Consider the following 24,190-nt stretch of genomic DNA (forward strand, 5'->3'; position numbering starts at 1 on the left):
AGGCACTGTCAAAATCAAACATTTCTTTAGTTATCTATACGAATCGATTTCGTCATTATCAAAACGATCCCAAAGCTTAATTATCTTTGACTGCATGTCACGATAGCGTTTTCGTTGAATTCTTGGGAGTTTAGCTTGACTAACAAGTTCCACCTGAAGCTTTGCTAGCATTGCTTCACTGTGCTGAAATTTCACTGGCAGATAAAATTGCAGCTGATGGCGGTAAGAGGCTCTTTGGTTCATCCTATTGTGCCAACCCTCAATGTAGCTGTTGGTGCCGATATTCCCATGTTTTTCTCACGTATTCAAAAAGGTTTTGTAGGGCGGCGTTCTGGTCAGCCTGTTGTACGAGCCGGTTAAACATGTCCTCAACGTCGTCTGAGGGCACAGATGGTAGGAACATGACTTTCCTCGAGAACATCTGGGTCGGTCTGTGCTCATGGTAGACAGCCTGAAGTCCCAAATATTGGATCTGATGAGGTAATAAAATACAAGTAAGAACAGATTTCTTGTAATTTTTTCCTTTTTCAGACCTCACTTTCATACCTTTCGCCATACGGCCTGGCTCCAATGAAATCCACAACCGGATAGTTTCACTGTTGGCATTACTTTGGGAATGGCTTTCCAAACCAACTTTTCAAAATCAAGCACCGCTCGTTTGACTCTTGGTTCTCTTGGCAATATTTCGATTATCTTCTCTAGTACCTACAAAATACAATATTTCAGAAATAATTATCTGCGTTATGATTGGAAAGTGATAATCACATCTATGAAGCTCACGATAGAGTGGTCTTCATAAACCCGCGAAATAATTACTAACATATTTTGCAGTAACTTCAACTTGGATATTAAACAATGCAATTTAATAGTAACATACACATTACTACGCTTTAATGCACAATATCAAAATAATGATAATTGTTTCACGGGTTTCTGAAAACCACTCTACTGATCACTGACATCACAGAGTGCAAATAATATACCCGTGAAATAGACTAACTAATTACTACTAAATAGTGCTAATCCAAGAATAGAAAACAAAGAACTTAGCGCTATTAAGTAGTATTTAGTTAGCTAGCTATTTCACGGTAATAATAATTGCACTCTATTGAAGACTTGTCTTACCTTTTGGTAATCGGTGGTCTTTCGTCCAGACATGAGCACGAATACCAAGGAAACCTTAAAGCACAGCTGGATAAAACACTGTCTGAGTCCAAGAGGAAAAGCAGAAGTTAGTAGGACTGTGGCACCAACTATAAACATCAACACAACAAGACAACATTAACTCTCTATATTGTTTCAACCAATCTCTCTCCTTTTGACCATTGCTCACCCCCTTAATACAAATTTCCTTCTCTTACCACCCTTCCGCCGCTATATCATTCTCCTTCATTACCTAAGGAGTATGTGAGAGAGATACACTGAGAAAGAGGTTGCACCGGCACAACTACGCCACACAGTCAAAAACATAGTTACAATGTTACAACTTGGAGCAATACTTTTGTACTTTCCACCATGCATGGAGCAAAAGCATTCAAAGATTTTATAGACAAAAAGAACACTAGAGTACCTGAATTTCTTGAAGTGGTAGCTGAACACCAAGAACCCAAGAAAACTGACTCGGAGGAAACAACACAAGATGGTCGAAAGAAATCACGTGCTGTTAGCATTGCCAAATCACAATTTGGATCAACGGAATATGTATATTAAGTGGGTAGGTTTTTGATAATGCCAGAGGACTAAGTAGATCTGATTTTGCGAGTCTAAAGTAAGGTCAAAATAAACGCAATCATGCAAGTCTGTAAAGTTTCTCTTTAAAATCAATTTATTCTTTCCGAGAAATACCTCAAATTGAACAAATGTAAATACATTATCTTTGTAAATACTTTATATAGTACACTGTTTATTTGATATTAAAAATAATATCATGTACTCTTTGTAATAAAGTGTTCAAAAATTGTTCCAAGAAAGAATAGTTTACTTGAATTATATTTTTTATCTTAAATAAAATCTCAGGCTTGTGATATAGTACACCATCCAAATGTACCCGTTAAATTTAATTAGTCCACGGCAATAAGAAGGAGTCCAGCCATCAAGACTACTGCCCCCAGAAACATGACAATAGTGAACCAGTGACGCTGGAACCATGATGGCTCAATTATTTCTTCTTTTTGTTTCCTTGGACGCCGTTTCTTCCCTCGCTGTTTCCTCTCAAACCACTCCAGCTCCTCCTAGGTTAATAACAAGATGGCAAATTATAGTTATCGTAGCAGACACAGTGTGTAATGGTAAGTGCATTGTTTACCATGTCAAGAAATCAGAGTTCCAAACCCAGTTAGGTCATTGTGTTGTGTTCTTGGGAAACAGTGCCTCTCTCCACTCAGGAGTAGAAATGGGTACTGACGAATTGTCAGGTAAGCCTGATGAAATGCTGCTGTGGGGGGAAGGGGGGTTAGGGTTAGGGTTGGGGGGGGGTACTTGAAATTGACTGGCATCCCATTCAGGGAGGGAGTAGTACTCCTCCTTCCATCCTAGTTGCTTCATGCTATTGAAACCTGGATAAGATCTAGCTGGATGGACCACTTTGCTCGAGTGCAGACTACACCTTTACCTACCATATAGTAATCCTTAGGCTAACTGTACTTAGGCTACTGTACTAAAAATCTTCAAGAATCATCGGTTCTTAGAACTATTATTTAAAATGATTTCTCTGCGCAAAGTGAAAGATTGTGGGTAGAAAAGAGAGTTCACATTGCTTGTTTGAAGGGTTCTGAATGATGAAAGTTGAGTTCAAGTTACCTGTTGTGCTTTAAGTTCTCCTTTTTTCCTCATCTCATCTTCTTCACTCAACAATTTCTTTTGTTTAGCTCTAAATGTTTCACACTCTTCATCACAAAGTAACTTAGCTTCACCTTTCTGCACCATGCGGCAGGGAAAATCCTTGATACAGAAAAGAAACACCACAGTTTAATCACGGCTTATCAAGCTAAACAGTCTCAAAGCACACTTAAGTTCATTTTGATTCACCGTTGTTTAACAAAATCAATCATCCAAAACAATGGAGCCAATGAGAACTCGTAAGCAGAAAACTCCTTAAAACATAACAGAAGAATGACCAAGTTATGACCATTGGTTTACATTTAGAACCTGACTTATTGCAATAGCACAAGAGTGAAGCAAAGCAATACCAGTACAGTGCCACATTACTTTTATTATCCACTTACTCTGCATTGGACCATACAGAAGACTTACCTTCTTTTTACGGCGACAAGGACACCTCACAGAAGACTTCCTATTGCACAGCTCAGAGGATGGGCAGGGGCCGTAATGACAGTTGGATGAACACCGGTGACCACAGACTACTAGATTCTTTGGACACTGATTCTTACAGGACATTAGTTTATTGCGAGTTTGTTCATCCACTGAGGTTAATTCACTAAGAGACAAAAAGCACCAGAAGGAGAATGTTTTTGAACTCCTTCTTCAAAAATACATGCCACATATTAAAGATTAATAACATGATAAACTTTATAATGTCATATGCAGTATCTTACCTACATGACACATAAACCAGCATTAAGCCACAATGACAAGGAAGCTTCACCATCTGCTTACATTTTGGACAATCTCCTGTGATTGAGAAAAAACAATTACATGTTGCACTAAGCCAGAATAGACAGTATTGTGAATTTTTGCAAAAGAACCTTCATTTTAATAAGATCATCCTGAAGAACTCTTGACATAAGTAATAACAATCATGATATAGTTGAATTTTTTTTATACAAGAAAAACTTTCATTGATCATTTGCTCACCAATGTGACATGGTAGAAGGCAAAGATGTGTGCATCCCTCTGGCCGAGGTTTCTCGCAAGCTTCCTCACAATCTTGGCATTCTTTACCTGCCTAAATCAATACCAAAACCAAAAGAGTAATTTTTCAAAACCATAATTTTTTGTAAGAACAGCCACTCAGTTAGATTTCTGTGTCATCACTACACAGTTTCTGTTCCCATGAAACCATGACCAGCTTGAACCAAGAAAGACACGTTGTTGTAATTATCTGAGTACAAGTTTACCTGTTGATTATCAACTACACCAGTGACAACATGACATTCCAGTTGGCAAGTGTGGTTTCCACAATGAAGCTGACGGCCACAAGGTCGAGCACATGAAAATGGCTTTGCAGAAGAACAAGCAAGAGAGCTGATCTGGGCGGGAAAAATTAACACAGGTTAACTTACTAGAAAAAAATTGATACAGAAACTTTTAAGAAGTTTAATACAAGTTAAAGAAAACAAACTTGACAAGGACAATTAGGTGGAGGCTGTAAAAATACAAGCTGTACAGTTCAGAAGTTGCCTAACGAGTGAATTTTAAGGATACATTAACATCAAAATGGAAAGGTTAGAAAACACACCTCATGCTTGCCAAGGCAGCTCCTAAAAATGGCAACAACAATAAATATAAACTCAGGTTGATTAAGTCATAATGACAGGGAAAAACATTGATAAAATTGCAAATTATCACTTGACTAGCCTACACAGCAGTCCTTTCATTTGCTTTAAGCCACACAGAAGAAATCAGAGTTGCACAGAGGCAGGAGGGAAGAATGAAAGAGGTAACGAGGAAATTGAAAAGATTCCTATGTAGGCAGAGCTCTTCACTACTTACATCTCAACTGGAACAACACATGGAGGACAAGGTACTGGTTCCTTCTTAGTACTCTCTGAATTTGATTTAGATACAGCCGGGAATCCATTTGAAAACGACTAGAAACAAGATGACAACTGTAAAACATCTACAGTTGAGGACAACACCACTAGAAGGTATATGGGTATTATCATTTCATTGAAATTAATCGTTTTATCATGAGTATGACATTCATAACTAACATACAAAACCTTTAAGAGTTTTGATTGGTCACGTTTGTTGTCATGGCAGCTGACAGGACAAGGGTGCCCACAAGGAAGTGGCAGATCACAGCGCTGGTGGCAAGGAGGGCAAGAGCCATAATGACAGTGATGACGCTGAAGGAAAAACATAAAAAGACAACTTAACAAACCCATTTAATCACATCATCATTCTCGATCTAAAGTACATGTTGCAGTTTAAAATCAAATTCTGATCAAATCGGTGACAGAATAGTACATTCGCTTTGTGCTTCCTGTTGCCATAACAACAGACATAAAGCAACTACCACTAATACAAAAATGTTTTACAACTGTTTTCATAGATAGATAGGTTTCTAAAACTTACCTTGCGTTTTGGGTGATGACAATCTGGAGGATGGCTGTAAGATATATAATTTTTCTGTTACAATATAGTAAGAAATATTTCATCCCAATGTTACATCACAATTCAAAGAGAAGAAAAAAAATCGTAGCAATTTGAAAATATGTCTCTGGTGACTAGAAACATATGGGAATTAAGGCACACTTTCCCAAGGTCACACAACAACAAGCAATGTAATTGACTATTATATATGTTGACGAAAGTAGGTGGTCCTCTGATCCTGGTAATAACCATCAAAACATGCAAATACACGAGGGGTTCCATTTAGCTTGGATTTTCATATTTTTATTAATGGACAAGCATTGATGAAACAAAAACCTCAGAAAGAAGTTATCAGAAAGAACACATATTAAGAGCTGCATCCTAACCTGCAAAATTCAGCACATTTAGGTGGCTTGGTAACTTTTTCACGTCCACAGGGTACTGTAAGAACTGTAGAACCACAGAAACACTTCACATCTACCTGGAGGGGACATGGGTAACATGGTCCTACATATGAGGGAATATAGGAATAAAGAAATAAATAACTGTCCAATAAATCTTATAAAGCTGACCAAAGTGTTAGGTCAACCACTGCAACAAAGACATACAAACATCAATTTGATACAATGCGCAATACCTCTGTGACATTGTGATGGGCATTTGTGGTTCCTGCAGTTCAGATTTCGATTACAAGTTTGTTCACATGGAGGGCAACCTCCATCACAACACTGCAAACAAATCATAGACATAAATGAATAAGTAACATCAATTAATTAATGATGGTATTTTAAGTATGATTACAGACAGAATTGGACTACACAAAGTCCTGTTACCAATTTATTAAAACTATGACAAAATTTGAGAGAGAAACTAGACATTTGTTACATGTTTGCGTTAGAAAAACAGTTAACGCTGAAAAATGCGAGTCAACAGTGCACGCACAAGATGCGTTCAGTCCACTTATACGGGCATGACGTGTTAACTGCCCCTTTAACTGTCCTATTACTCTGTCCAATTACAAGCATAATGCATACACTGCCCTATTAGTGCCCGTATCGGGCTGGTGATAACCAATCAAGCATACCCTGTCCTATTTGTGCTCAAATCGGGCTGGTGATAAGTAATCACGTTTGAGAATTTTGATACAGTTTTGATTAGGAGCATACAATTTTAGCCATCAGGCTGCAGAAACATTTTTTGTTGCTTATAAAGTCAGTTTAACACCCCACCTTCCGTTTACATGGATGTCGTTCACACTGCCTCATCTTCAGACACTTAATGTCACACAGAAACTCTTGGGAACACAAAACACTTTTCTCACGCTTGCCACAACGGCAAGTCTTGGTAACTAACCGTCGACAAACCCCACAGGACCCTGTATGACACTGCTGAGCACATTTATGTCTGCCACAAACCAATGGCTTGTCACAAGTGCCACCACAGGTTGGAACATCTTCTGTGCAGGGTAGCAAAAGAGCTGAAAGAGACAACAGAGAGCTTCAGCATGTTAATGCCTTATTTAACTTAGAAGGAGAATCACACATTTTCTCCCTTATTCACCATGCTGATATATATATATAAAAAATAAGTTTAAGGCTGTTTTCATCACACGTTTGGAATTTGGTGCTCACCAGGACCAATTCTATTTTGTCAAAAAGTAAACCTTGTCCTCTTGGAAAATAAAATAAACAAAATTGACAAAAACAAAATACTTACAAGTTTGTCCACAGGGACATTTTCTTTCTCCTGTTCTTGGGCATTCACCACACTTATCTGCATGGCACAGTCTTTCACATCTATGATGGCCACAGGACAACACTCTGTTACAAACCTGAAAGATTGCAGCAGTCACAAAAAGGTACAACTGCTAAAGTAAGCTGAAAAACTAATTGTAGCAAATTGTTAATAATAGCAATATTCAAATAAGATCCATTCTTTAGCTTTTTCACTTTTAACCTAATTATCAGTGAGACAAAACATCACCTGTTCACATTGCCAATCTGGACTTGCACAAGGTCTTTTATTTGTCATTTTACCACACAGACAGCTCTGTACACTCTCTTTAGGGCATGGTAGACAGTCACCTACGATGTGAGGAGGAAAAACTTGTAATAGCAAGTTATAACAGATTTAGTCAATTGAAATCAATTCCACAACTTTACAGTTCCAAATTTACGGAATAAAGAAGAGAACATGCTATGTACTTGGCTAACAAACTGTTTCCTTACCAGCATGGCATGGGGACTCACAGCTGTGCTGGCCACAAGAAAGTAACTTTCCACAAGGCTTTCCACACGACCAAGATTTAGCGCTGCAGCGCCTGACCACTGGTGCCTGAGATCCACAGTGACAGGATGCAAACACAGTCTTTGGACACGGAGGACACGGACCTGTATATGCAACATGGAACAGCACTTTGAGTGAAGTGACCAATTTCTAACTGCTTGACACGACTTCAATGCATTATAAAAAGAGCACATGAGGAGAAATGACAAACTTATCAGCTGGAGGATATCATAATTGACATAACACTAAATTCTCATTTATTTTTTCATAAAAATCTGCTTAAAGCTGATGCTTCACCATTGCCTTTATTGAATTGACCATTAAATTCCACTGAAGGGATGGGCTCAATGGCTATATAGAAATAAGCCTGATGATTCATTCCGCTACAGATAATAAAGAATACCACTGCATATATAGGTCTCTATTATCATCACTGATATATCATTTTTCAAAAGATAATCTTGCAAAATGAAAGTAAAGAGCATTCTTTGTCAATCCTCTAACTTATACACTATTTTAGGTGAAATAATTAACTGATCTGTACTGTACCTGGATGACAAAGAAGAAGGCATTCATGTCCACACTCAGGCTTGAGAGGTCTGCTACAAGATTGGCCGCAAGAGTGTGGTGTCAACCAGGGGTCAAAAGATGGGTTGACCTGAAATTATACCATCCCCTTACCTATAATTATGCGACTTTACTCTAAAAATAATGCTACTCTGCACCACATGGATTCTACAAAATGCTGCAGGCCATCTATCAAACTTTCAGCTATGCCTCTGCAGCATTATTCAAGGGCAATATTCATCTTAAGTTAGTATTCAATGTTTCATAATTTTCTCAAATCATTGACATAAAATTAAATTTTAATTTAAAATTAAATGGTAAATAATTATAATAACCACACATATGCCCTAGACAGTAATTAATGCGTTATAAGTTCCGATTCTCACTATTTTGATATAAATATTTAAGGTGATGCTTGAATTGTAGCTGTACAGTCTTATTATTATTTTTCTCCTCATTATAATCTACCTATAAATGAAACATTCCTTTAATTGAAAATAGAACTTATTTAAAGGAGCCACACTGAATAGCAAGTTTGCCTCTATCCTCCCCATCTAACAGAGGGCAGCATTCATGCAAGTGTAGCACTGAATGGAGGAAATACAGAACTCAACCTCACAAAAAGACTCTTGTCGAATTAAAAAATTTCCTGATTTAATTAGCTACCATACCTGTTTTTCACAAAAGCAATAATATTTTGTGGGACATTCAGACTGCTTGAATTCACACCTGCATTTCGGGCTGAATTATTGGAACAAAAAAAACAGCTGTTTATTAAATTACAATAAAAGAAAAAATAAACTAGAACAAAAGTAAGAGTAACAAAATGGACCCAACTCATATTTCAGGCCTCAGAGTAAAAGTTCAGAAGTCCATTATTGTAAGCAAATCCATTATACATACCAATACCACGGCAACTCAGCAGGATTAAGAGTATCATCTGAGGTTAATTGAGTATAAGCAGCTCCATCCCTGGCCCACTTTTGAATGCACTGCAGATGAAGAGTTGAGTAACACCGGCTGCAGCTCCATACCTTAAATTTAAAAAAAAAATCTATCAAAGGAGGAAGTTCTTAAGTTTTCTGAAGGATTAAAAAACAAACATCCCGTTTTTGCCCATAAAAAGAACCTCTCATTTGCCCATTTTTTCCAGTTGAACTGTACATGATTAAGCAACGAAGGAGTTTTGGGGAGCAGCTCATAACTGACTGTTATCAGCAACATTTCTCCTATTGTATTTTCCATGGAAAAAAATGGCTTTAGATCGTTTTGAATAATGCTCTTTTATTCAAGATGATTCAAGATTCTGGCGACTTGTAAACATAACGACAGAAAATATGGTATTGAGACCTGCATAAATTTATAGATCAGGGGATGTGTTTAGGTTTTCTTTATTTAATCTTTACAGTTTTTAGGAGTATAAAAACCTCGCCTAGTGAGAAACCCATTACGATTTTTCCCAGTTATTTTCGTTACCCATTTTTTGAAGTTACGAGCTTCTCGTTTAAAATGCACCGATTGCGTATGCTCGAACTGACTTCTTAAATATTTATCTTGGACATTCTTTAATAAAATATCACAAATGAGTTAAAATACAAATTAGTTGACATATAAATGAAAAATTCATTTAAGGTATATTCCAGTACATGCAAGAGGGAGACGAGGCCAATAGAGTCAAATGCTTTCCTATCAGTCTTTCCTCTATCTTGTCCGTCATCATGAATTTTATTGACCGAAAAACCCACACCCCCGTGAGCTACTTTCCCAAAGATCATCTAAATAAACACTAAAATAATTTCAGGCAAGGCAGTACATTAAATCCGTCTCTTCATTTCTAACTATTCAGCTTGTCTCGCTGTCATACAACAGTCTTTAGATGCTACCTCCTTCATGAACGTTATATCAAGAGTAAGTTCTAACTCCTCATCTTGTTTTGGTAAGAACAGATCCTGAATAGGACTGTAAAAAGATCAGAGAAGAAAGATCGCATTGGAAAATATGTTAATAAGAAACCTGCGTAAGCATCTTCTCCTTGACACGTGTTAGATGACAGATGATTGGTCAATGAATCTGACAGATCGATTGTGCACAAAGAGTTGGCGTTAGTTTATTTTTTAGTCCTGGTAGCACACGACAGTGTTTGAGTGCTTCCTCCGTCTCGAACAGTCCGTTAACGCCACGCAGGAAAGTAACGATTCTGTAACGATCTCTACCAACGTATAGGTATGTTTTTAGCTTTTACTCAATCTAATAATATCCTACTTAGAACAAAAATCGCCCTCGATCTCTGTAAATATTACATGTCGCATTCCAGCCGAGATAGAGTGCTTAGGGAAGATCGAAAACGTTTCGGTGCACTTCCGTATTGATGGGAGTTACATTCAAATGTCGACCCTAAAAGCAAAAGAATCTCAACTTCTAACGTGCTCTTGTCTGACGCAAAATCGTAGAAAAAAATTACCAAAAACCAAAAAACCGAAAAAAAAAAATCGATCAAAACCGAAAACCGCATGCAAAACTGTCAAAACCGCCACATTTTCATGTCCCAGTTGTTAAGACCCTGATCGATCCATAACTACACTAATTTCGTTACAGTATTTATGAATGCCATGGACTTGGCATTCGTATGGGCGTTATTTCAGCTGCTCTCTCGAGGACCTCGAGCGTGGTCTCTGCGCACTCAAGAGCTGGTAATGGAGCCCAGTTAAATTAAGGAAATTCGCACAAAAGTCCTCCGCAGGTTTGCAATTTTGCAGTCACAAAAAGCTATAGCTCCTAAAGTTCCATCGAAAATCCCTAATCTATTTACATAGATATTTGCGAACTAAGACCTGAAAGTTTAAAGATTCTATTGGAATGTTGAATCAATCAGTCACGTGTAGCTTGTAACTTGGTCACCGACTTCGAGGTGGCGTTAATAAAGAAACTCTGGTAATGTTCCGTGCTTAGCCTTTGTTGTTTCTTGTCGCACTGTCCTTCGTCTTACTGCTGAACCATATTCGTCATTCAAGGCGCGTGAACCCCTACGGATGGTCAAAGCCTTGGGCGTCATTCGAGACGCGTGAACCCCCCAGGGATTAGCCCATGTTTAGCCGTGCCCTTCCCTTCCCCCCCCCCCTCCCCCCAAGGAGAAACGGAGGCGAAGTTCCCTAGCTTCCAATTCACCTCAGCGGGGGAAGGGTATGGCTACACGTAGGCTACCTTGGGACCCCTGCGATATTTCAATTGTTTTGTCACGCATTCCTTTCAGCGTTTAGCGGCTATTCGAGATCAGTGGAGGCGCATAATTGCCGCTAAGATCGAAGATAAACCGGAACTCAAATAGGTCACATAGGAAAAATCGAAAACCGCATCGGATATCAAATCCGAAAACCAGTTACTATTTTTCGTGGAAACCGAAAACCATATGCTAACAACGGAAAATCCGCAAACCGCAATGAACACCAAAACGGAAAAACTGAAGTTTTTTGGCACAAGAACCGTAAAACCGATTTAAAAAATAGCCAAAACCGCAAAACCGAAAATCCCAATGCCAGCCTCTATACAAGTAATACGGGTTAAAACATAATTTCACGCAAAGACAGTGATGCGTTAAATAATTACATTTCTTAAGCTACCCGATCTCCATTACTTGTGCCGAGAAAACCATCCGCTTTGGAACGCAGAGGAGTGATTCTCAGCGAACAAAAGGCTAGTATCGAAAATCTCGAGGTGCTATCGGTCTCACAAGGACTGCTATCGCTTGCTTTTCATGAAGCTAAATTTATGTTCCGTGCGAAAACTATAACGGACAATTGAAGGAATTAAAGACGCTTTGGTGTATTTCCGCCTGAGTTAACTCAACCCTGAGAGCGAAAGCATAACGGTATATTTACCTTCAAACATGCCAGAGTCTGACCACACCGGGGTTTTCAGAAAAACATTAAACACCTTGCTCAAGCAAATCCATACGAATCCATACGGACCGCTTTCTTCGGTTAGTTTGACAAGAAGAAAACAGTGTGACCATTTTGACTACATTACTCGGCCGAAAAGCAGCGAAACTGGTCGTAGTTTGTAAACCAATGTCCAACAACGTCTATTATTCATACAAAAGCAAAGAAAATCGTAATCGACAAAATCGATTAATCTTAGATCAGCGCGTATTGTCTTTCGATCAACCAGCAATTTTTTCACTATGGGCTGCATCAATATGAATAGCAAACCTTCCGTTCTACCCACCGCTGGCAAAATGCGAACAGTTGGTAAGATCGTTACCGTACTGCTTAAGATTGTGTTGCACAGGATGAAGTATAGTTTAAGTGTTTTCGGTTCCTCCTTTCCCCATGTTAGAAGTAAAGATTGTAAATTGTAAACCAATTTCCATTATCTATTGCGTTCCAGCCGCGATACGGAGTATTCAGGAAAAATCGAATACGCTTTAGTGCACTTCCGTATTGATAGAAGTCAAATTCAAATATAGACCTTAAAAGCGAAAGAATCTTTACTTCTAACATGCTTTTGTCTGACGAGCGGTTCCTCGGTTCCTCCTTTCCCCATGGTTTCGAGTAGTATAGGAGTTAGCGCCGCGGGACCAGTTTTGTGAAAACTTGTCTCGAAACCAAGCCAACTCAGTATTTTCTTAGCGAAAATTATGGCCGCCATCTTTGATTTTAATTATGTTATTTCAGAACAGAAGATACAAAATAGAACTTATCAGTTAGACCAGTTCATAATTTGTGTATCTGTCGATACATATTCCGTATATGTTGATATTATTACATGTTGATCATTTTTTCCTGTGATTTGAATTTTATAAAATGGATTAAAGTTTGCGTGTTAAATTTCGAGAGGATCTTTATTCACGGGTCTTAAATTTCGCATTTCTTTTACAATCGCAAAAAAGAGAAATTAAAGACCCGCGAAATTAAGAACGAATAAGGTATAAGTATGATAAGGCAGGCACTTGTTATTCTTGTTCATTTATCACGCTCTTTTATATTTCGCTTTTTCTTGAAAATCTGATTCTTTGATAAATTTAGACCGAGGAAGCATGGCCAAAGCATTGATTGGAATCCTTCTTGACGTCTCCGATTCCATGCGCGATAACGTGGGAAGCGGTGTTGATGAAGATGGAGGACCGTGGGCTCTTTCGATATTTGAAGTTATTGACAACCTGATCAAACATGACGTCTCTCCTGGTAACTCTGTATTTGCTTTGGCCTTTGGAGCTAGAGGTGGCGACCAATTATTAGATATCTTGACGTGTCTTCAGTCTTCCAAATGTGATCAGAAAGCCACAGATGATCAGATAGAGAAGATTTACCGAATACTGGAAGGAGCCGGTGCAAAGTACATCCGCAAATGGGCAAGGAGGGAGGTCGTCCAAGGAGTATTTACACGTCACAAGGCTTGCTTATTTCTGGAAAAAGCTGAGTCGGACGAAGATTTTCCAAAAACTTTTGTCCAAATGTGTCTACCACCAAAATGCCGAGTTTTTCCTGGAGGAGCCTTAGAGGCACAGCTTTTAACCGGTGCTGAACACGCGTGTGCAAGTGTGTGGTCATCCATACGAGAAGCTACAGAGGAAGACATCCAAGGAGCACTGACAAAGGCCCAACCGTTGTTGGTCAGTTTCAAACCTCGCATCTTCAATGTTAAAGAAGCTTCAGATGTATTACATGGATACATCGATGAAGGAGAACTCTCGAAAGAAAGGAGCCGAGAATTATTACAGAGAGTAGAGCCCTACATCTACGGCGCGACTCCCTTGTATCAAGCAATCCGTACGGCGACAAAGTGTTTTGAAAAAAACGCGTCTACGTTCCGAAGTCACAAAAAGCTGCTGTTTGTCTTATCAGACGGAGATCCCACAGATGGAGAAGATAATGATTCGGCGAGAATAAAGGAAGCGGCCACAAGATTAGAGAACGCAGGTGTGACCGTAGTGGGCTGCTTTCTCACTAAATCCACAATGATTCAGCCCAGACAACTGTACAGTGAGATGAAGACAGACTGGGACCAAGGTGCAAAGTTCCTGTTCTCACTGAGCTCAATAACACCCACGCAGTCGATACCACGCACCATGTTTGTAAAACGTGATTGGTCCATTGAGGTAAAAAACAATGAAACACGTTTGTTCCTGCAGGTCAATCATCCTGACCACCTGCGAGACGCTTGCGACCTCGCCCGAAACGTCGTCTGCTCTAAGGAAGCGTTATCCGACTTGCTTGCAGACGTCGACCTTGATGTCTACATAAACCAGTCAGTAAGAGATTATGAAGCACAAGAAGAGCAAGAAGGACACACCTGCTATGCACATGCATCTGCTACAGTGCTTCATTTGACTATGAAGCGAATTCATGGTCCCGAAAACGATGTTCCAACTTTCGTTGAATTAAAAGATGAAATGATCGGCCAGTTTGGAAAAGAAGCCTTCAGTATCACAACAGCACTGAAAAAAATGTGCCAGAAGTACCATTTGCGTTACAAGCCAGTTGACCTCAAGGGTGCCATGGAAGCAGTCGCTTCAAGCCGACCTGTGGTTGCAACATTTAAGCTTACCCGCAAAGAGTGGGATAGGTTTAAAGAGTTCTTCATAACTAACGGCAAAGGTATTTTGACAAAGAAAGAGATCGATATAACAGCCCGTCCATCAAATCCCAAAAGGTTTGGCCACGCAGTAGTATTAACCAGTTTCAACAGCGAATATTTGCGACTGTTGGATTCCAGGGGATCTGACTGGGCAGACAGCGGCTTCATTAAAGTGCAGAACGCAGATGTTCTTGGATTTAAGTTCTATGATGTCTACTGGGAAATTAAAGATCTGAACGAAAAAGAAAAGACCTCTTTCAAGGAACTTGGATCCAAGCGTGCCAAATGGCTAATGGAAACTTTGCCGAGTCTTCAGCGAGATGATTACACTGTGAAATGTCCCATATGCCGAGTGGATTCACCTGTCAAGGATTTCACTGGAAATTTGCTGCAAGCAAAGTGTCCTAAATGCAAAAAAGCATTTGAACTAAAAGATGTCCCCAAAGGGAACATTTTGGCTCTCAATATATATCTTATTTCCTTAAGCAAATAACTTTTAAGTCCTTATATATCTCACGCTAATTCAAGAGTATTTAGACATCCTAGCACGAGGAGAGGATCTCCTCCATAGCACAAATAGGTGCATTCAAGTAACGAATAAAAAGTAGCCGACATCTTAGCTGATTGACGAGAGGTGTCCTAAAGAAAGAAGTTTTAGCACGAACCGAGGAATTAGGTCTTAACTTCAGATTTCGCAGAAATTTATGAATAGTTCTTGAAAACTACAAATATCAATATAGGCTAAAAAGCATATGATTAAGGGTAATTAGAAAAAGAGGTTAGTTTTAGCGGAATGAGATTCCCAAGGACGCTTTACCAAAGGATGAAGACATCTTGTAATGAACACCATGCTCAATTTAGTTTCAATCTGGATAAAAATTTCAATGTTTGAAATTTTTGCGCAATGATTACGTCAATTCTTGTCAGAAAAATTCTACAATTCACCAATCAAATATTACATTAAAACTTTCCATTTGTTCTTACACTGTAGGTACAACTATGGAATATACTATACACTGTAGGTATAACTTTTATACCGGCTTTAGATAACGGAAAGGCCGGTTTAGACGTGAGCGGGACAGCCTGATTCCAATAATTTAAATGAGACTGTTAACTTTTCAATAAACATGTAATGTACCGACTTAAGTTTACGAGAGTTGAGTATTAAGTACTAAAGCTACTCGAAATATAATTCTTAAGAATTTAGCGAAATTTCGGAAGCAGTTGGCTGAGCCAGATTCCTAGAATGTCAATCTATACCGGAATGACAAGTTAATTGCCTTTTCATCGTCTATGTTCGATATTCGTCACCATAGTTACCGCATGATTTTGTTTTCTTGTTAAGAGAACATTGGTGTCAAATATCCCAAGGCGAACCTTCGCTGACATTATTAGCTACTAGGAGAAGCAAAATTAGCAAATCGCTTATTCGAGCACAAATGTTGTTGGCCTGGTTTTTCTTTAAGATTTTCTTTAACCTACTACTAAAACTAAAAGATATCTAACTGAACGTAATTGGAAAGATAGGTTTCCAAATTACAGCTGAAATTTATTTTTTGGATCCTATGGCGCGAATCATATCGTTGAAGCCCTGAGGGCTGCGTCATTCCTAGAAAATAAATTCAATTTAGTTAACACATCAGAAATAATTTATACAAAGGACAGTGCTTTAGGTCCGTCCCTCTAGCGCCAACTGTTCCATTTTTCTTGTTGTTATGTAAGTCTATGAACGCTATTTTCTTGGCAAGTTTTATACAAGGACGAGTTTAACTTCCCTAAAGAGTTCCTTACAATTTTTTTATCTCTTGTCTTACTTCGATTTCTACAGATCCTCACCAGCGCGAAAAAAATAGCAGTATAAAAACCAGAAAAGCCATCTCGAACAAGCATAAGATTGGAAATATGCTAATAAGAGATCTGCGCAGGCGCACTCCAATACGGATGAATGAAGTATATCTGAAGCCGATTGTTGTCGTGTTAAAAGCAGTTGGCTTGAGTTTCTTTATCAGTCACAGGAACCTGCAGAACGTTAGATAACTTGGAACGAGTATTCAAATTGAAAGTGTTTGAGTGCAGCCCTCTAACGACTAATCCACGCTGTCATTGTTTTCATATGCAGTCCACCTTTCTGTAATCTTCCAAAACTCAAAGGTAAGCCATTAATTGTTATTCGCTCAGACGAAGAGCTTTCTTCAGTAACTTCCCCCTTTATTGACTGTTATACTACTCTGACTACTAATTTCCTCCTTCAAACAAATACAATTACTCTGAAAGGATATGGGGTTATTGGCTACGTGTTTTAACATATAAAACCGAAATTTGAGTTGGTTTGTTTTGTGTGAAATGTGGCGTGTAATGGAATAGTTCCATTTATTCTAAGAAACATTCGCTTTGTAGAAGTCGTCGAGAAAACTCGAAAATCTCAAGGTGTTATCGGTCTCACAAGAACTGCTACCGCTTGCTTCCATAAAGCTAAATTTATGTTTTTGGCGAAAACTACAGCAGACAATCGAGGGAATCAAACACGCTTTGGTCTACTTCCGCCTGAGTTAACTTAACCCTGAAAGCGAAAGCAGAAGTATATTTACCTTCAAACATGCCAGAGTCCGACAAAAGGTTATCAGAAAAACATCAAACAGCTTGCTAAAGCGAAAAGGATCATAAAAACAAGTTCTTCCAGTCGAAATCTTCGATAAGTAGCAAAGAAATCAAACAAAAGTAGAAATTATGAATCTCTTGCTAAGCATCCACCAAATTTGCAATAATTTCCCTAGAAATGGACATACGCACGTTTCGTGCCTTCTACGAATAAAACATATTCCAAAACAACACATCGACCACTGTTAATCCATACGGACCGCTTTCTTCGGTTAGATTGACAAGAAGAATACAGTGTGACCACTTTGAATACATCACTCGGCGGAAAAGCAGCGAAACTGGCCGAAGTCCATTATATGTCGCGTTCTAGTCGAGATACGGAGTATTTAGGGAAATCGAATACGCTTCAGTGCGCTTCTGTATTGATAGAAGTCAAATTCAAATGTAGACCTCAAAAGCGAAAGAATCCTAACTTCTAACGCGCTCTTGTCTGACGAGCGGTTCTTGAACCGCACAACTCAGATTTCTTGGCCAAAAGGCATCAGAGAAGGAAATTATAGAGTGTGAATACATTAAAATGATGTCAATAGCGTACTTTGAGAATCTTCGGCACGACATCTTTAACACGACCCGATGAAAAAAGGATTCAATCCACTTCCCAAGTCTTTGGAAGGGAGCTGATAGTAGTAATGCAGGCTAAACATAAATTCATGCAGACATAGCTAGTGACTCGTCAAATGATTACATTTCCTCAGCAACCCGACCTCTAGTGCTGAGAAAACCATCCACTTTGAAACGCAGGGGATTGATTTTTAGCGACAAAAGGCTAGTATAGAAAACCTCGAGGTGCTATCGGTCTTACAAGAACTGCTATTGCTTCCTTTTCATGAAGTTTGATTTATGCTTTGTGTGAATTTTATCCTTCCGCAGTTAATTGTGGTTTTGTACAATGACTATTACTAACATGAAAAAAAGAAAAATATTGATCTACTGTCCCCTCTAATAGAATACTAAACAGACACAAATCCTGATAAACAGTTTGTGAAAAAGACAGGGCGCCAGAATTCGTGAAGTCGCTTACATAGTTACAATTAAAGATAAAAAATATTTCCAAGTTCGATTCTAAGCAACCTCACGCTAAATCTCCATGAGGTTGGTCAATAATCACGTGATAGTGTAATCAATATGAAAGTTTAGTTCACAGGTATTTTAGTAAACCAGTATGTCAAGGCCGATTCTTATAATTATAATTGCAGACAAAGGAAACATGCCCGCATTAATTGGAATCCTACTGGATGTCTCCGGATCCATGGAGCGTAGCATTGGAAGTGGTATTGATGAAGACGGACAACCGTGGGCTCGTTCGATCTTTGAGGTCATTGACAACCTTATCAAATACGATGTTTCCACTGACAACCACGTTTTTGCTGTTGGCTTCGGGGCTAACGAAGGTGAGCAAATATTCGACATCCTGGGAACCCTTGAACGTATTCACCTTCATAACCAAGCTTTCGATAGAAATGACAAGCCCGTCACACGCGGCCACTTAAATGAAATTTTTAATATACTGGAGAAGGCCGGGGCCCGTTACATCCGCAAATGGGCAGACGTGGAAGTCGCCAGAAGCGTAATACCGGATTACACAGCTGATTTGTTACTAAGAAAATTTCAGTCTGACCAGTCATTTGCACGTAAATTCGTCATGGAGTTTCTACCATCAGCTTGCCGTGATTGGGATACAGGGGGTAATCCACTTCTAGGCCTCGTAGAAACAGTGGCTACCTCTGCCGTGACGACGTTTAAAAGGGCTACAACAGAAGACGTCAAAGATGTAATTGACAAGGCTGCACCACATTTGATGAAGAAAAGTGTAGGAGAAGATTCCATTTTCAATGTGCGCAAAGCCTCAGATATTTTACATGGATGTTTCGATGAAGAAGAACTCTCAAAGGAAAGGAGTCGAGAATTATCACGAAGAATCGAGCCCTACATCTACGGTGGAACGCCTTTGTATGAGTCAATTCGAAGGGCCACAGTACTTATGAGAACCAATGAGGTTTCATGTCATAAAAAGGTCCTATTTGTTCTTTCAGACGGAGAGCCTAGAGACGGAGCTATTGATGATTTAGTGAAAAAAAACGAAGCCGTCTCAAATTTGACGGATGCCGAGGTGAACGTAGTGGGCTGCTTTGTCACTGACTCCACAACGATTGAGCCTAAACGACTGTACAGTGAGATGAAACCTGACTGGCAAGAGGGTGCACAGTTCCTGTTCTCACTGAGCTCAATATTAACCACGCAGTCAATACCACGCACCATGTTTGTTAAACGTGGTTGGTCCATTGAGGTTAAAAACAATGAAACACGTTTGTTCCTGCAGGTTAATCATCCCGACCACCTGCGAGAAGCTTGCAAGCTTGCTCGAAAGGTCGTCTGTTCTCAGGAGGCGTTATCCGGTTTGCTTGCAGACGTTGACGTCGATCTCTACATAAACCAGTCAGTAAGAGATTATAAAGCACAACCAGAGCAAGACGAACAGACCTGCTTTGCACATGCATCAGCTACAGTGCTTCATTTGACTATGAAGCGAATTCATGGCCGCCAGGGCAAAATCCCAGATTTCGAAGAATTGAAAGATGAAATGATCGGCAAGTTTGGAAAAGAAGCCCGCGGTATCAAACTAGTGCTGGAAAAAATGTGCAACAAGTACCATTTGCGTTACAAGCAAGTTGACCTCAAGGCTGCCATGGAAGCAGTCGCTTCAAGCCGACCAGTGATTGCAGCATTTTGGCTTACCCTCGATGAATGGGGTAGGTTTTATGAGTTCTTCGAAACTAACAGAAAAGGTATTTTGACAAAACAGAAGATCAATATTACAGCTCGTCCTTCAAATCCCTATAGGCCCGGCCATGCAGTAGTTTTAACTAGTTTCAACGGCGAACATTTGCGACTGTTGAACTCCAAGGGACCCCACTGGGGAGACAACGGCTTTTTTAAAGTGCAGAACGCAGATGTTCTTGGATTTACGTTTTACGATGTCTACTGGGAAATAGAAGATCTGAACGAAAAAGAAAAGACCTTTTTCAAGGAACTTGAATCCAAGCGTGCCAAATGGCTAATGGAAACTTTGCCGAGTCTTCAACGAGATGATTACACCGTGAAATGTCCCAGATGCCAGCAAGATTCACCGGTCAAGAATTTCACTGGCAATTTGTCAAGTGCTAAGTGTCCCAAATGTGACAAGGAATTCAATCTGAAAAATGTCCCCAAAGGAAACATTTTGGCTCTCAACATTTATCTCACTGCTTTAAGCACTTAAATTTTCCTCGTTATCCATTTCCCGCTGATAAAGAAATGTTTAGCCCTTCCTATTTTATAGGGAAGATATCACAACCTCTATTACAAGATAACCTGCACAAAGGCGCCGAATGAAGACGATTTAATATCAGTTTCGGTTAATTTACAAGTGGTATCCTGCTTGTTCAAACTGGTTGATAGGTACGATTACAACAATTTTCATTTCGGCATAAACAACCGACACTAACGAATCTAAAAAGAAAAATCTTCAAAGATTTAGATCAAGTTTAGTTCAACAGAGAGAAATAACCAAGGACGGTTTATGAAAAATTAGGATATTTCCCTACTTTAAAAAGGCTAAACAACCTTTCCATGCATAAAAAGAAAACGGCAAATGCAGGCATTATACGTTAGATTTGACTTGAGAAAACTAGTGAAGTAAGATGAACAGGTAGAATATGTTGAAAGAATATTTTTTTGAACTAGGCTAGTATTTTCTAGGAATTTGTATCGATCTGAGCAAACTTTTACACTTGCCAGTTCTACTGAAAAGAGGTTAGCTTGAATATGATACAACATAATTTATGTCACATTTAGATAATAGATAATATCCTCCTAGGTTCGGCAGCATTCAAAAATTGGTGACAAATTTTTCCATGGGCTTTTTCCCTTTTCTTTTTACTAGAAATACATATTGTAAAACGCATCATCTGTTTCAAGTTGTATATGTATAGTAAACCGATAAATGCCCGGAATTGAGACATCGTGGAGAAAAGGCTGACTCTGCCAAAAGAATTACCTGTTTGTTGCTTTCTGCTTTTAGCTCAGTACCAAGTTGATAAGGGTGATACTTAAATACAATTATTCACGTTTTTTTGCGCAAAGAAGTTTCACTATTTTTGTGCATTTTTAGAAGAAGCTAAGCCCCTTGAGCTTGTATGCAATTCACCTGTGATTTTCTTCAAACCAGAGCAGACTATGTATAAGATCAGTTATGACCAAAACACCATTATGGAAAGAACTATCAATCCCACCAGTCTCTAACTAACAAATTTGCAGCTGATTCTGGAAGAAACATTATAGTAAAACATGAGGTAAGGCTGCAGAAATAATCCCCAACTCATTCAGGAGGGAGTCTCTACAAACATTGATCTTGTTTCTTGAGCTTCAAGGCAGTTTTATTAAAGGAGAAAAGGTATTTCAGCAAGCCAGCCCAAACCGAAATATCTAAAATTTATTGCTCAAAGAAATCAAACATTTTTTTTAGGAAGATTCATAATTCCTTAAAGTCCTCTTGCATTGTTAGGGGCCAATTGCCTAAGCCAATTCTTTTTTCTTTTCTTGTGTAGCAGTTTATTTAACCATGCATGAAAGTGTGCTTATTCCAGGAAATTCACATGTGAATGGGACAGAATTTGAAAGCACTTTAACACCTATAGGCTAATACTACTCTGACACCCTCTGTAACCCTCCCTTCTTGGTCAAAATCAAGTGCATTGAAAAATATTGCAGACTCAAGCCTCTCCTAAGGACCATCAGTGCTATCACCATGTGGCACTCATTTAAAGAAAATGAATAAAAAGCTACGCTTTTGCAAGTCTAGGATTTGTGTTCACTTTGAAGCTAGATGTAGAACAAAAATGTTATTTACCCCAGGGGATATCACATTGCCAGTGCATGTGAGAATTGCTAAATTGTCAGCTGTCTACTTCATGCAGTGAGGCACCTTCTCCCTGATTTTTGAGAACCACAAAAACTTTATCTTGAATGAACACAGCATACTCTTGACTAATTTGGATGGAAACAATTGGAAGTCAGAGGGAAGGATTATTTAATTGCACTTAGGGAATTTAAGGGTTAAATGGCAGAATCCAGTGAGATTACATGATAAAAGATATAAATAATATTCAACTTATACTCACAGCATCAACATGTTTGATGGAAGCAATGCATATTAAACACACACTTGAGCCAGGTTTGCAGGAATCAATCAAGTACTGGGCAGTTTTGCCTAAGTCTGCCTCATTGTCTACAGGGGAGAAATGCAGCAAATTCCCTGATAAGTACAGACAAAACCTTGTAAATGAACACAAATAGCCCCCTAATATTTACTGAATTAGTTTCAGAAAAAAATTATAGCGATTGTGGATCTCTGGTTTGCTAAGATCTTGAGACATAGGAAGTAACAAAAGTTTGGAACCTGACTGTCATGTTTACCAAATGAAAACACCTGCGCTTAAGTTTAGTAGCATAATCAGTTGAAGAGCCTTTCGATGACATTCATGGCACTAGCAAAATTGGCTCAGGAATGACTTAGCCTGCCCAAGCAATCCCATTAGTTATCTTCACCATACATAATTCAAGTTCCATGGGAATTTCTTGCTGAATGCAGGCCACTACACTAGAAAAATAGACATGTTTAATTTGGTGCTTCCCCTCCACTATCCCATGTCCAACTAAAATTATTTAGTAATGGCCAGGTGGGATTTTCTACCACATCATTTTTCCACAACAGAAGTTGATAATGGGCTCTAAAGATTGCTTTTTGAAGAGTAACCTGGGTCAAGGGCAACCTATTTGACTGGGCTTGTTTCTTCCTAAAAAGCAACCAACTCAGTTCTGTCACAGACTACATTTCGGGAAGATTTTGGGGAGATAAAGTTGACACAAATTTCTTGATTGAAGCCATAATCTCAATTCTGGGAATCACTACTGCACCTCCAAGCTCAGAAAGACCAATGATGATTTCAGTTTCCAGGAAAGTCTTCCAGCATGTAGCATTCCCTTTTCACAAAAAACAGCCAGCATTGTCTGCTCCACTTTTAGCAGGGGAGGGGGGGGGTGGCTGCCTTTTTTAGGGCCTATTGCACAAAAACTTGCCTGACAGCAACAAAAGGGATGATCTTGCAAGACTTGAATAATTTCTGGGAGCCAAGATGAATCAGCCTTTCGTTATGTTTCAAGGAATGAAAAGGAGAAAGGAGGGAGGAGGGTTGGGAATGGAGAATGCTAAATTAAATGTGCATTTTTCAGCACTGTAAAAATTTTTCCTTCTCAACAAAGTTTAACATTAACTAACATAACTTTCCAGTTTAACAATATCTATTTCATTATACTTCATACTTTGTGAGGTGTTCCTGTAGTCCTGGAGTGTTTTGTTCAATATTTCACTGTCGTTGATTTCATCATCCTCCGAAGACTCTTCAAACTCGTCGTCCAATTTCTCCAAATACTTTTTCGCAGATTCTTTTATTTTATTCGCCTTTTCCTGTCTTTCTCTGGACACTTCAGTTCTTTGGGGAGACTCTCCATTATTGGCCACAGCGCTACTTGAACTTCCCCATTTTGAAGAGGAAGGAAGTGTACCTACATTTCGTCCAGTCGGCTTTGTACTGTTTTGCTCGTTTCCGCGGCCACGTCCCCGGCCTCTCCCCAGAAATAGTGGCCTTTTATTCATTTATGTTTCTATATAGAACTTTCAACGCCGCATTTTCCTCAAATCAGTAACAAAGACCGAGAAGTTATTTCTTTATCAACGACAATGTTCGACGCTCACGAGAGCACACACGAGAAAATTTCTTAAATCTGAGCCTGA

General features: G+C 39.0%; 3 protein-coding genes across 3 annotated transcripts; 2 read left to right on the plus strand and 1 right to left on the minus strand.

Moving 5' to 3' along the window:
- Position 1: 1 nt before the first annotated feature.
- Positions 2–24,160, minus strand: LOC131797008 (NF-X1-type zinc finger protein NFXL1). Its single transcript, XM_066161926.1, has 23 exons — positions 23,719–24,160; positions 22,518–22,624; positions 9,031–9,161; positions 8,799–8,868; positions 8,110–8,218; positions 7,503–7,664; positions 7,258–7,358; positions 6,991–7,105; positions 6,504–6,751; positions 5,912–6,002; positions 5,661–5,781; positions 5,257–5,290; positions 4,902–5,027; positions 4,672–4,769; positions 4,418–4,439; positions 4,077–4,208; positions 3,814–3,904; positions 3,555–3,630; positions 3,253–3,436; positions 2,800–2,940; positions 1,126–2,231; positions 547–705; positions 2–472 (listed from the first exon to the last, which is right to left on the minus strand). The coding sequence occupies exons 1-21, from the start codon at positions 24,050–24,052 to the stop codon at positions 2,061–2,063; spliced, it is 2,664 nt and encodes an 887-aa protein (XP_066018023.1). The 5' UTR covers positions 24,053–24,160; the 3' UTR covers positions 2–472; positions 547–705; positions 1,126–2,060.
- Positions 10,262–16,233, plus strand: LOC136278351 (uncharacterized). Its single transcript, XM_066161930.1, has 2 exons — positions 10,262–10,350; positions 13,149–16,233. Exon 2 carries the CDS (start codon positions 13,160–13,162, stop codon positions 15,191–15,193), a length of 2,034 nt encoding a protein of 677 aa, XP_066018027.1. The 5' UTR covers positions 10,262–10,350; positions 13,149–13,159; the 3' UTR covers positions 15,194–16,233.
- On the plus strand, positions 16,664–22,297 carry LOC131779724 (uncharacterized). The gene is made up of 2 exons (XM_066161927.1): positions 16,664–16,851; positions 18,555–22,297. Exon 2 carries the CDS (start codon positions 18,566–18,568, stop codon positions 20,615–20,617), a length of 2,052 nt encoding a protein of 683 aa, XP_066018024.1. The 5' UTR covers positions 16,664–16,851; positions 18,555–18,565; the 3' UTR covers positions 20,618–22,297.
- Positions 24,161–24,190: the final 30 nt, after the last annotated feature.

This window comes from Pocillopora verrucosa, chromosome 14, assembly GCF_036669915.1.
Source record: "Pocillopora verrucosa isolate sample1 chromosome 14, ASM3666991v2, whole genome shotgun sequence".
Taxonomy (NCBI): Eukaryota; Metazoa; Cnidaria; class Anthozoa; order Scleractinia; family Pocilloporidae; genus Pocillopora; species Pocillopora verrucosa.